This window comes from Mustelus asterias, chromosome 12 (assembly GCF_964213995.1).
Source record: "Mustelus asterias chromosome 12, sMusAst1.hap1.1, whole genome shotgun sequence".
Lineage (NCBI taxonomy): Eukaryota > Metazoa > Chordata > Chondrichthyes > Carcharhiniformes > Triakidae > Mustelus > Mustelus asterias.
The window spans coordinates 76,303,069-76,317,349 of NC_135812.1; the positions used below are offsets into that span (position 1 = coordinate 76,303,069).

Sequence of the window (14,281 nt, forward strand, 5' to 3'; positions counted from 1 at the left end):
CAAAGATATGCAGATTAGATGGGCTGACCATGGTAAAATTGTTCCTTAGTGTCCCAAGATGTGTAGGTTATGGAGATTAGTGGGATAAATAAGTGGAGTTACAGGGATAGGGCCTGGGTGGGATTGTTGTCAGATTTGGTGCAGGTTCAATGGGCTGAATGGCCTCCTTCTGCACTGCAGGGATTCTATAATGATCATAATGAATAGTAGAGCAGGCTCAAAGGGCCAACTTCTGCTCCTATTTTCTATGTTTCTAACCAATCCATCCACGATCGCTGCAGACACTTCCTTTAAGAGCCTAGGATGTATGCATTCAGGTCCAGGAAACTGGTCAGCCTCCAGTTCCATAAGTATTGCTATTATTTTTTCTCTGGTGATAGTTCCACATTCCTCCCTACATTTTGTCTGTTGATTGTCTACTATTTTTGGGATGCTTTGTGTGTCTTCTACTTTGAAAACAGACACAAGATACTTGTTCAAAGTCTTAGGGACCAATGCTTGCTTTAGCTACTTTTAAAAATATACTTGTAGAACCTTGTAGTGAATGTTTTTATATTTCTTGCTAGGTTGCTCTCATCCTCCAAGTTCTCACTTTTGACGTAGGGAGGGAATTCCAGAGCTTGGGGTCAAGGCTACCGAAGGCACAGCCACCAATAGCAAAAGCAAATTATAATTGGGAATGCACAATAAGCTAAAATTGGAGAAGCAGATACCTTGGAAGCTTGTGGGGCCGAAGGACATCATAGAGGCAGGGGCTACAGAGATTGAATGGATTTGAAAAGAAAGATGAGAATTTTAAAATCAAGACATTGCTTGACCAGGAGCCATTGCCAGGTCAGCAAGTGAAGTGGAACAGGTCGGAGTCAAGAGGGCAGTACAGTTTCTATGACATAAATTTTACATTTTCCTTCGAATACAGAGTCAGAGAATGGGAAGATTAGATAGGTATTAATTAAATGGGCATAGGCTCCAGCCAGCATTTAACCCCTATTGTTAACAAGACAAATAAAAGGAAAGAAAGGGAGAGCACATTGTTGTTAAGATACAAGAGGACAACATTAACAGGACATTTCTCTATCCAAAGTTAAACAGGTAATATGATTTATATGGAACTGTAAATTAATTATCTTGACTGTAACGTGTTGACCCTGATGCTTGATAATTTATTACAACCAACTGGTGTTAGGTCTCTTGCAAAAACACCTTACAAACTAATTCACAGCAAATCTTGTTCAGCTATCAAGCTTGTACTTGGCGATTGATTTTGAAATCCATATCATGTTGCGAGTCTTCCACAGCCTCACTCCTTCCTCTTTGGACTCAGTAGTGCGAGTGCTGCACGTACCCTGAACTCAGTAATGAGTGCGCTGCATATACCCTGAACTCAGTTAAGAGAGTGCTGCGAGTGCTCCTAACCTGTGAGTGCGAGTCCTGTCTGTTCTCTGAAAGGAGTAGTTTAACACTGAGTATTTTAATTAAATTACACATTGCAGAGACCTAGGGTGGCACAGTGATTAGCACTGCTGTCTCACAGCACCAGGGACCTGGGTTTGGTACTCGGCTGGGTCACTGTGCAGAGTCTGACATTCTCTCCGTGGGTTTCCTCCAGGTGTTCCAGAGTTTCCTCCCACAATCCGAAAGACAAGCTGGTTAGGTGCATTGGCCGTGCTAAATTCTCCCTCAGTGTACCCGAACAGATGCTGGAGTGTGGCGACTAGGGGATTTTCACAGTAACTTCATTGCGGTGTTAATGTAAGCCTACTGGTGACAAATAAATAAACTTTAAAATACTCTTCAGCAGTGAAGAAGGGAAAGGGTTAATGTTTTTTTTTGTACTCAATGTATTTTGTGCCTAAAAGGTTGAACTTTGTACCTGGAATGTATCACAAACATAACCCTTCCTTATGGCTAGTCTCCCCTTTGTTTATATTGCTCCTGGTAGTAGTATAAGCCATTTGTTCATGTCTTTCATCTTTAACTTTTAGTAGTATAAGCCATTTGTTCATGGTTCCCTCGCTTGCTTATATCATTCTGATAAAACAAGACAGTTAAATGTAGATGTTAGGTGGTAAGTCTTTCTTTCCCGTAGGCTTGTGTATGATTTAAACAAAGGAAGCAGCTACCAAATGGTAGAGTGTGAGAATGGCCGTTTGAAGGAGGACTCCCACTGGTACAGCTGCAATCGCACACAGTCACTTCAAAGGAAAAGCTGCGGGAAGAGCAGGGGACCAGAGGTGGCACCTTGGCTACAACGACCAGGAGAATTGTGCTTTATGACCCAAGGATACCAGATAGTCTCTAACCATGATCCAGAGACTATCAGAAGCTGTTAAAGGAACTATAATTTATGATCAAGGACTGTTAACTGGACTTTGCTTCATGACTTGTATTGGGAACCCTGATGTATAAAGGTCCACACTTCTTGTGTTCAGAGAGAACTTTGACATCCGCTTTCAAGGGGTCAGGTTCTCCCGCAAGCTTGTGAGAATAAAGCCTGACTGTATTTTGACTCATACCAGCCTCAAGAGGTATATTTACCGACTTCAAGCAGGCAAGGTCAAGTTACACATTTCAGAAAAACCATTGAGCATCGATTCCATTTCCAAGGGGAGAATCAGTAATCTGGTCCAACCCAAATATGGCAGCCGACAAAAGATGATGTGAAAATGGTTTAATTTATTGGTCAGTAGAGTAGTGTTTACAGCGGCGTTTCATTAGGTTCTGACTGACATGATTGGCTACAAAAATAGACTCCAGAAGGAGCACCTTTACTGACTAAAACCATTTGAAAGTATGAAAATATTTCCTCAATGTATACTATACTAGGTAAAACAATTACAGCAGCCACCAGGAACTAAATTATACATATATATTAAATATCACTAAATGTTCTGTAATTTAAAAATTATTTCTACATTTTCACTTCCATTCAAAGTTTGAGATCTCCCTTAGAAATATCTAAAACCATATAAAAACCAGACAGTGGTATAAAGTTCCCCTATTAAAACTATTTGCACCCAGGCAGTTATTTAATTAAAATCCATCACATTCAGTGACTGTGCAAAGAGACAGAAAAAAGAAATGAGGAAAATATTCCATGGAAGGATTGAAGCAGGACAATAGTGAGTTAGGCACTAAACAAGCTGGCATCTTCCCAAATCACCGTGTGTCTCATGGAGCTGCCCTCCTCCAACAGTAGGACATGTAGTGTTATGGCACAAAGCACATTGGAGTGCTCCCATTAGCATCTGTCACCGTCAATCTGTGTACAAGAAAGAGCAACACATTCAAAGACAAACACTTTCACAATAAAAATTCCTTCATAATTCAGTTAATGGTAATGCTAATGAGATACAGCAACTGCATTCACCAAACTAACTGAACGGGAAAGAGGTTGGCAGATTCCTGAAATTTGCCCCCTCTCAGACGGGAATGCTCTGGTGGGATTCCTCCTCCCCCAAAATCCTGAGCAGAGTTTGATGGCTCTGGGAGGAGAGAGAGAGGGAGTAACCTCTGTGTGGGTGGACGAGTGGAAATGGAAATTTGGATTACAATTTACAAATGTCCGAGGACCTGACTGAAAAATAAAACCCATTCTGTAAAATGAGATAGTTATTTCATAGCCACAAGTTTGCCAGAAGGTGAGTTACTGCTAATTCCTAAAGGTCTTGGAGAACTGTTTAACCCTGGACTAACATTTTATTTCTTCACAATTACAAGTTTTGTGTCCCAAAGCATGACTTTCTAACTGTACCCACCTCCGTTAATCATCCTTTGCCTTGGAGGCTGTACCCCAGCCACATTCTTCGAATTTCTATCCAAGTGTCCAAAACTCCTGCAACAGAAAGTCATATTGAGTATCAAACTCTGGGTTACCCAACAGTGTGAAAATCAGAAGCCCATCCCCATATAGGAAGCTGCAAATATCACAGGCCTTAATCACACTATGTTCCACCCCAGACCTTCCAGCACCTCTCACCCTCCTTTGCTGCCAACGGTGCAACTTCACTCTCATCTTTCAATTCTACCCCACCTTCTTCTCCCCTACCTCTTTTCCTCCCCTTAGCATTCTCCTCACACCCACGCTTCTCTACTCCCTTCCCCTTATCCCGACACTCCCCCCTCGTCCTCCCCACTTCTCTCCCAGCAGCAATACTTACAATCTGTCAGCTACAGCTGATTCAGACTCAAGTGTGCTTTGAATTTCCAGTAAGACTCCTGAAAAAACAGACATTATGCAGTTAGAATACAAACTCACATACTAACCCTCATTCCATTTCATTCAAGACATGTACACACCTACACAAAGGCACTCATAGACCAGAAACACCAGCAGACATGGAAAACCTCAGTGACTTTACTTACTCTCATCATTAAGCAGTGCATGTTCCATGATCTCCACCACTTTCCTTCCTGTTGAAGAAATTATAGATTAATCTAAGACCTTACTGACAACTGGGTCTATCACCCAATATTTTATATCATATATTTAGTGGTATGGAGGTCTTGTGGCACAGTGATGGCGTACTTACCTCTGAGCCAGAAGCATTGGGTTCAAGTCCCAGTTCAGTACTTGATGGCCATGCCATGTCATGTTCATAAAGTGGCCAAACAGGTCGTTTATCTGCCTGCAAATCCTTCCAATACCACTTGACGGAAGGTGCAAGAGTGAAAGAATATCTGGGCCAGGCATGCTGCAGAAGGCAATGGCAAACCACTGGAGTAGTTTGCCAAGCATAATCGTAAATCAATTCCCAGTGGAAGTCCATGGTCACCACAGTACCAGGAGGCCGAGGATTTAATGATACACATACCCAGTAGTATCCAATGTATGCATTCAAAAGCAACTAAATTATATTCAAATATCAAATTGCTCCCTCTTGATTATTTGTTTTGCAATTTCTCAGAAATCAAACCAAGATAATTGCTGCCCCGGTATCACAGATTCGAGGGAATTAGCAAAGTCAGCGACAGTTAGCAGGAGTTACTTTGAGGCCTGTCCCTTCAATGAAAGTGAGCCTGTGTGAACCACCCAACTTTACGAACATTACAGAAGTCAAAATGCCATATAGCGTGTGGCTTTGAGTGACATTTGATGCCTGTAATAGACACCCAGGTCTGAGACAAGAGTTTATAGGTCAGAATCAGCCCAATCATTGCAATGGCATGGCCTGCATTCAGTGAATGACCCGAGAACCAAAGCTTTGCGATGTCCTGTGCTGAGCAGTTATGGATGTTGAAGTGCATGTTACAAATAGCCAAGACTAGGGAAAAAGATCAGGTCGGATCACTATCCAGGCAGAGCCAGAGGCTGAGCATGCTCAATAGGAAACTTGTGTGAACATGCTAGAAAAAGCAAAGAAGACAGGATTTGAGCAAGAACCAGTAATGTTAGCATTGCAATTTGTGTGGATCAGTCCAATGCCAATGGGGATATCAGGAAGAAATTCTCCCCTGGAATCTGAAGTGTGTTTGCAGACACATTCTCTTTCTAGCATATCAGGGTTTTTGTCCTCTGTCCAGATCCCATTGTTAACAATATTCTCAGTATAGGTTGACTTTATCAGATTGACTTACCATCACCTTCACTCCCGCTCAACCCAGGCGTCAATGAATCCACCGTTTCCCTGTGAATCAACAGTAATCAACAGTGTCTTAAAGGGCAATTGTGTCTCCAAGTAAAGTATTATTGACAGATTCAACAGAAATGGCTCGGAACTCACTAAACAGATCAGCACATAGAAAGGAGTTACTTGGCTGCAGGTAATACAGGTCCTTGGAACAATTCAAACAAACACAATAAAGGTGTAGACCGAAACCAGAATAGCTTGTGCCTTCAGTACATTGCACAGAACTTCAGAGCCAATTATTTTGAAATGTTATCTAGATCAACACAGTAGCTTATTAGAAACATGACTTTCTGCCGAGGTCAGACTTTTGTGCTTTGTCAGTTTTTAGCAATACCAAGTTCCAGGGAGGAGCAAATGGTCCAAGCCCTACTTTCAGCATGAAAACAGATCCAGATGATGCAAACATTTACACTGCCTCAAACACTGACAACAATGACTGCAGTAAATCACTAGACTAGACGTCTCAAGTCAGTAGACAGCAAATAGCACCATTGCAACCACGTGAGAAACCAAGGTACGCTCCATTGGACAAACAACCCTATACATCACCCAACAATCATGCACTCCTGGAGTACGAGCATGACATCCAAGGAATAGGAGGCAGCTATTTAGCTTGTTCTGCCATTCAATGAGATCATGGCTGATTTGCAAACTAATTTCATAGAGCTACCTTTATATCCCTTGGAACCTTTTGATTCATCTCCAATTTAAAATTAATAACTGATCTAGTGTCAATTGCAGTTTGAAGTCCTTCCCCTGGAGACAGGAACATCACTGATTTATTTGATCCCACTGGCCGACATTCAGGAAGTCACTATGACTTTTAGCTCCTGATCCACTCCACTGGAGTGAGTGGCTGGGTTGTGGCTTACCTGGTGTTGGCTTTTGTGACAGCTCCATCTTGCACTGCTCTCTGTTGGGACGTCCTAGTTACGACGCCCTCTTCAATGTCAATGATGCATCTGGGTTCCACCACCCACTTTGATGAAACCGAGAATCTCTCAAACTCAGAGGGAGAAATGAGGTAAAAACCTGAAATTGGAGAAACAGATATTGCAGGATTAGCCAGCGATGTTCCAGTTGACATGAAGGTCCTCCAAGTACTGGCTGCAGGACAGTCTGCCAGACACTTGCAGGCAGTTGGGATGGAACCTGAGGTGGGTGCTCAAAGACACTAGCACTGAACTTTTGTGATAAGAAATACAAATGCTTCTTGGCCACTTCAGGTGGGTGGAATTAGACTTTAAGGGGATAGAAATATTAGTTTTCCCCTTGTTTATTTTCTATTACCATCAAGACTGTGAACCAATACATATGTACAAAATCACCAAAGTGACTTCAGCATTCAGTGCTGCTTGGTTTTATTCTTTCACGGGATGTGGGCATTGCTGGCAAGGCCAGCATGTTTATTGCCCACCCCTACCCACTCGAGGTGGTGGTGGTGAATCGCTGTCTTGAACTCCTGCAGTCCATGTGGTGTAGGTACACCCACAATGCTGTTAGGAAAGGAGTTCCAGGATTTTGACCCAGTGACAGTGAAGGCAGGATGGCTTGGAGAAAACTGGCAGGTGGTGATGTTCCCATGTATTTGCTGCCCTTGTCCTTTTAGATGGTATACGGATCACAGGTTTGGAAGGTGTTGTCAAAGGAGCCTTTGTGAGTTGCTGTAGTGCACTTTGTAAATGGTACACATGGCTGACACTGCATTAATACTGGAGGGAGTGGATGTTTCAGGTGGCAGTGTTCAAGAAGGCTACATAAGAAAATCTGTAGGATTTAGGGCAGAGGTTGGGAGGATACAGACTAAGAATGTTCATTCTAAGGATTAAGATAATACATGACAAATTGGGAACTTTGTTTTAAAATAAGGTGGTTATTGTTGGACAGATTTGTCCTTCCACAGGTGATTCACTTCTGCTCCCTTGAAAAAAAGACCTGCAGTCTGAGCTTGGCTAGGTTCAGTATTCTGATTGTATCAGAAAGCTGATACAAGTTACTTGTTTAGAAATTTTCCAATTAGTGCAGGTTTTGCCAGTGGGTGGATTCCTCTTTTATGGCACAGGGCAGCACCATGAAACCCTTACCTTGCCCAGACTTTGTGAAGACGCAAGATGCAATTCCACTGACATCTTCTTTCCTGATGCACTCATAACGAACTTGAGTTCGAAGCACAGGGAGAGAAATGACCTGGATGTCACCAAGGTTTGTCAGCACCAGAAGCCCATTCTCACTGTAATCCTCCACTCGATTGCTACTGAAACTGGCTGCTGACACTTTCCGCACCCGGGACCCTTCCAGTGCCGTAAGCTTCAGTTTGGTTTTTGTGCTGACTTTTGGTAGCGTAAATATCTGTCAATAGAGTGGAGCATAATCAGAGCACTTCACAGTTGCACCAACCTCAACTGCCCATTGTAGAGGGCAGATTTGTGGGGTGGTTGGACAGCAGCAGACTATAAGGTTTCTGAGTGGCCAGATTTATCAACAAGGTAAACCAAAAATCCAACTGGAAACAGTGTCTGATCTGGAATGTTTTAATTTAATTGAAGATCTCTGACAATTTTTTTTTAAACAATAAGCTTCAAGACTGAAAGCTAGAGTGATGTGTGTTCAGTAACAGTGCAAGATTGAAAGACAGAGGTCAGACAGAGCAATTTTCCCATCCCGTTGTGCTAATTTTTTAGTGCAGTCGGCCGGGAGAATCCCATGGTGGCCGATTTGTGGGGTTTGCATGAGCATTCGTGTCCGCTTGCGTCTCCCAGCGCCGGATTTTTGGCGGCATCTACTCTCAATAAGAAGTCTCACAACACCAGGAGGTTGGACTTTAACCTGGTGTTGTGAGACTTCTTACTGTGATTACCCCAGTCCAACGCCGGCATCTCCACATCATGACTGGCATCTACTCTGCCAGTAATCAAAGAGGAGACGCAAAGACCATTTAAATGTCATTTGAATGTTATTTGAATATGATTAGCAGGCCTGGGACTAAAGTATTAGTAGAGGAAAAGTAGAGGAAAATCGAGGCTGGGCCTGGAAATGGCCAGGGCGGCCACCGATCGAACTGGCCAGCAATCAGGAGGCCATTAGTGCATGTGCAGATCTCAGCACTGACAGATCGGCGCATGCACAGTGACCCATTCAGCGTGCTGATTTCACCCTCTCCAGTGGGAATAGGTCCCGCCTCCTGAAATGTAATGATATTTATGCTGGTGGCCTCTGCAATGCACAGTGTGGGAGATTGTTGTCTGAACTCCCACTTAAAAACCAGCGTTAATTACTTAAGGTTTCACGCAAATTCAACACTTTGAATTTTTTTGGGAGAATTCCGCCCACAGTCTCTGAACCAATTACCTTGAACTGCTCCTCAGATATGACCAGCAGCATGTGGTTCCCATGCATATCTGGACTCTTGGAAAGGTCATGTGCTGCTTCTAGTGGTTCAGGGAGGAGAATCCCTCGGCCATCCAGTATAAAGATACCAACCACAGGGGCTCTGTGCATTAACTGGATTTCCTTTGCTGCAAAGATAATGGAATAACGATGTGTCAGGAAACAATTCCGGAGTTTCATCCACCAATTTCTGCATAGATTTTGCAATGGTCAAACAATTAATTAATAAATACCATTCGAACGAAAGCATTTCTATCTCAAAATTTAAAGGTATGAAGCTGTTATTTTTATATTACATGTAATACAGTAAAAACACATACTGCTCTCCATTGCCTCTCTCTCCTCAGTATTCACTCCCTTGCTTTCAGTCTCTTTCTTCTTTCCCCAAAGTTAGTTTTGTAACGTCTGCCTGACCATGAGATAAGGATTTGTGCTGTGTCCATTAGCAGAAATGATAAGCGAGACACCACAGTCTGGGTGAGGAGCTATGAAATGGATAAACTGGGCCAAACAAATTTTTAAAATTGGTTTACTTCAAAAATGCAGATGAAGGAGCTATACCGCTAAGGTGCTGATCTCCATCACTTATTATACACATGCTGGATAACAATGAATGTATTTGTTTTGTGGCTGGCACCAGGTAGGTTATTCTCTATGTACTGTGACAGGCACAGACTGTGGACAGTATAGGCGTAGCAAATCCTGTACGGTTTCCCTGATGTTCAAAGGGGTTTTAGCTCTTTCATTGAAGTAGGAGGGCTTGTGAGTGACAAAGAACTAGTTCTATTGCAAGTGCTTTGACTGGATGAACTAAAACCCATTTGGCTCACATACAACATTACTTTGCCCTACAGCAGACTGACTTCATCACAAACAAAGGGAGGAGGAATTCTGTGTTTAATTATATTGATGCACAAAGCATTCATTGATTTGTTTACAATTTTATTTGATAAAAGAAAGCAACATCAAAAAGTGAAGGAGAACATTCGAGACACCCACGAGTATTGTTTCTGATAAATTCAGAGGTGTGATGAGAGTTCAGATATAGCGAGGGACAAGCTGGTTTCCTCAGGAAATTTGTATATGGTGGAGAAAGCACATTTCATAATCAATATAAAGATGAATATCACATACTGAAGGTAACTAACCCATTACAGAATGGTATACATTCAGTAATTGGCACTTGCTTGGGTTTTTAGGGTAATTTGTAAATAAAGTGATTTTAAATGGCCACATTTTTAGATCAGTGCAGTGCGATAGACGAGATCTAATTAATATGGGGGCTTTGCAGTATTAATCCAACAGAACCTTGAACTAGCTGTTCCCCTTGGTAAACTCAGACTCTGTGTTAGGTTGACTCACTATTCAGTGCATCACAACAGCCAAGTTCTGTTCTAACATCCACATGCAGTACTGAGTGGACACCACGGGATAGGGATCAGAAACAGGAGCCTTGGGTGATTTTTCTTCACTCACTGGTAGCACTCTATTGCGAGAACAGCCAGTTCAACAAGGAATGAATGAGCTGTGCCCATGACACAGCACCAAAGCACATGACAGGTTCACTGCTTGAGCTGTGCGGTGGGAAAGTTGCACAAACGGACAGTCATCTAAACAACTCAAAAGGAACAGAACAATGGACAAAACACAGAAGGAACCACGGCATGGCCCAAAACACACCCCACCCACTCCCTACAAGGACTGGAAAAAACAAAATCACTCCCCCAGAACCCCAAACGAGGACGGAGGATATCACTGCACAATGGTCTCTCCATGAGGTGGTGGGGAATCACTCACCCTGAGCTGCAGTGACGGGCTCCTCCATCCTCCTCTCCACAGGCGGAATGTGAATAGTGTATGCAAATATGGTCCCACCATTGGTGCCAGCCCACAGTGACGGCCCATGGTAGGATCCTGCAAAGAAACAAATGTTAGTAAAGCAGCTTCAAGACACAAAGTCCAGCTTAAAATGGAGTCCAGTACAAACTGAATCTAATCACCCTCCCACATTATCTCAATCTATCTCCAGAAGGCATCTAATAAGGTTCGGCGCAAGTAATAAAAAAAAACTAAGTGCACAGAATTGGGGGTAATCTTGTGACATAGGCTGGAAACTGGTTGGGAGATAAGATGTGGAGATGCCGGCGTTGGACTGGGGTAAACACAGTAAGGAGTCTAACAACACCAGGTTAAAGTCCAACAGGTTTATTTGGTAGCAAACGCCACCAGCTTTCGGAGTGCTGCTCCTTAGTCAGGTAAGTGGGAGTTCTGTTCACAAACAGGGCATATAAAGACACAAACTCAATTTACAGAATAATGAATTATTCTGTAAATTGAGTTTGTGTCTTCATATGCCCCATTTGTGAACAGAACTCCCACTTACCTGACGAAGGAGCAGCACTCCGAAAGCTGGTGGCGTTTGCTACCAAATAAACCTGTTGGACTTTAACCTGGTGTTGTTAGACTCCTTACTGGGAGATAAGAGGCAGAGTGTGACAAAACCAATATACTGCAGATGCTGGAAATCGGAAATAAAAAATGTTGGAAATACTCAGCAGATCATTAATATAAAACGTTAACTCTGTTTTTCTCTCTCCACAGAAACTACCAGACCTGCTGAGTTTTTCCAGCGTTTTTGGTTTTTATTTTGGAGAGTATGGAGTTTTCTCCGACTGGCAGTATGTGACAACTGGGTGTGCTCCAGGAATCTGTTCTGGGATTTGGTTAGGACTGTCAACCCTCCAGGATTGGCCTGTCTTGAGGAATTGAAGATTCATCTCCAGTTCATTGTTTTGTGCAGCCTTGGAGAAAAATGATCAGGATTTTTTGTCATTTTATTTGAACGTCTCTTTATCAGGTATCAAAAAGGCTGTTAGTTGACAGTAAATCATCAAATTGGATAATTAATTAGTTTTTGTTATCCTATTGGAATAGGAAGGCAATGCATTGCAAGGGTGAATATTGGCCAACAAATGGCTGGAGTGTGGGAGTAAGTCAGGTGATGAAACCTCTAGGATTACATCAGATCACAGGTGGCCAATTACGTGTGGCCATTACCCTCCCGCAGAAGCATACGTGCTTAAGGTTCACCCTTTGTGCTGAACCTTCAACAGAAACTGGCCTTGCCTGGTTCAGCATGGAGTGTTTTGTTGATGTTTTCTGTGCACTGAAAATTCCTTAGAACAGTGTAATCTGGTATCAGCTGATGGTTAGAAGCGGTTTAAAGGGGGGGGGGGGGGGGGGGGTTGTCTCCCTAAGATGATGACTCATGAGGTATTTGCACTTCATTGAAACACTGAGTAAGATTTAGATTAAACCAGCTCTGCTTGGTCACTAATCACTAGCTCAATCAGTATAATCTCTCACCGTCTTTTACAAAAGAATCTGCAAAATAAAGTGACCGGACAAATCCAGTAAACGAGTCATCGGCAGAACGGGCCTCAATCCTGCGCTGCACAGGTGCTAGCTCCATCTCATTCAATATTTCCCGGTCCATTCTGGCATTGGCCTCTTGCACCTAGAGAGAGAGAGAGAGAGACTGGTGATAGCACACACACTCGATAGACTGCAAACTCATCACACAAAGGTACAAGGGCATAAGAAATAGGAATAGGCCATTCAGCCCATTGAGCCTGCTCTACCATTCAACAAGATTGTGACTGATTGGATTGTGCCCTTAACTCAATTTTCCTGTCTGTTCCCCATAACCCTCAACTCCCTCGTCAATGAAAAATCTGTCTAGCTTGCATTTGAATATATTTAATGCCCAAGCCTCCATTGCTCTCTGTGAAAGAGAATTCCAAAGACTAATGACCCTCTGAGAGGACACTGCTCCCCATCTTAGTCTTAAATAGAGGATCCCTTATTTTTAAATTGTGTCCCCTAATTCTAGTTTCACCCATGAGAGGAAACATCCTCCTAGCATCTACCTTGTCAAGCCCTTGCAGGAATCTAAAATGTTCAATAAAATCACCTCTCACTCTTCCAAATTCCAATGAATATAGGCTCAATCTTTCATCACAAGACATTTCCTTCATCTCAGGAATCAGAACCTCCTCTGAACTGCTTCCAATACAAGTATATCCTTCCCCAAGTAAGGAGACCAAAATTGTACACGGTATTCCAGATGTGGTCTCACCAATACCCTGTACAGTTGCAGCAAGACTTCCCTACTTTTATACTCCATCCCTCTTGCAACAAATGACAAATACCAATTGCCTACCTGATTCCTTGCTGTTACTACATGCTAACTGTTTGCGGTGTGTACAAGGGCATCCAGATCCCTTTGCATCATAGCAGTCTTTCTCCAGTTAAAATATTCTGCTTTTCTATTCTTTGCGCCAAAATGGATAACTTCACATTTTCCCATATCATATGCCATCTGCCAAATTTTGCCCACTCACTCAACCTATTTACAGCCCTTTACAGACATGTTTTATTCTCCCAACTTGCTTTTCTACCTATCTTTGCATCATCAGAAAATTTGGCTACAATACAGTTGGTTCCTTCATTCAAGCCTCCATTTGACCCCCTTGTTGGTGTCTAGATTGTCCAAGGTTGACTAAGGAGGTTTCAGTAACTTCTGGTAATAATGGGAAAAGCACTGAGACTATGTGGGTACTGGGAGTGCAATATACCAATTAACCCAAAATTGAGACAATAACCTTTATTTACCACCAGCCTTTTGACTATTCCATACAGCTTTGCTGGTTTACAAAGAAGCAAGCTTCAAATTCTTATCCAGCAACTGTTGGGCACCATCTGCTGGAGCTTTATACAAATGTTGAACAAGGTGGATATTTTATACACAATATTGGCAGCTTATGAAAACAATGACATTTTCAGACTTTTTAAAAGAACTTTCACCATCTAACTGTTCACATTCTGCTCAAAATAAATCTCAAATTCACAGTACAAAAACACACATCCACCGTTAACCTTTGCTTCCTGTCTCTGGCTACTTTTGGATCCAATTGGTCACCCTTCCTTGGATCCCATGGGCTCTTACCTTTCTGATCAGCCTGCTATACGGGACCATGTTAAAAGCCTTGCTAAAATTCATGTGATCTACTTCAAGTACAATATCCTCATGACCCTCCTTGTTAACTCCCCAAAGGATTTAATCCAGTTAGTAAGATATGATGTTCCAAACACAAATCAAGATTGATCATCCTTGATTAAACCTTTTGCTCTTTATGCATTTATACAACATCTTTGGATTCTCCTTGATTTTACTTGCCAATATTCTTTCATTCCCCCATTTC

General features: G+C 42.4%; 1 protein-coding gene across 2 annotated transcripts in view; it reads right to left on the reverse strand.

Moving 5' to 3' along the window:
• Positions 1 to 2,657: 2,657 nt before the first annotated feature.
• The window catches only part of llgl2 (LLGL scribble cell polarity complex component 2), a 105,705-nt gene continuing 94,081 nt past the window's right edge, over positions 2,658 to 14,281 (reverse strand). For both annotated transcript variants that reach the window (XM_078225453.1, XM_078225452.1), the window contains 10 exons: positions 12,384 to 12,534; positions 10,815 to 10,931; positions 8,979 to 9,145; positions 7,715 to 7,979; positions 6,503 to 6,662; positions 5,578 to 5,627; positions 4,366 to 4,413; positions 4,161 to 4,218; positions 3,759 to 3,835; positions 2,658 to 3,262 (listed from right to left, as the gene is read on the reverse strand). In XM_078225453.1, the coding sequence (XP_078081579.1) occupies positions 3,258 to 3,262; positions 3,759 to 3,835; positions 4,161 to 4,218; positions 4,366 to 4,413; positions 5,578 to 5,627; positions 6,503 to 6,662; positions 7,715 to 7,979; positions 8,979 to 9,145; positions 10,815 to 10,931; positions 12,384 to 12,534 (1,098 nt within the window). In that variant the 3' untranslated portion in view covers positions 2,658 to 3,257. The remainder of the gene's footprint in view (positions 3,263 to 3,758; positions 3,836 to 4,160; positions 4,219 to 4,365; positions 4,414 to 5,577; positions 5,628 to 6,502; positions 6,663 to 7,714; positions 7,980 to 8,978; positions 9,146 to 10,814; positions 10,932 to 12,383; positions 12,535 to 14,281) is intronic.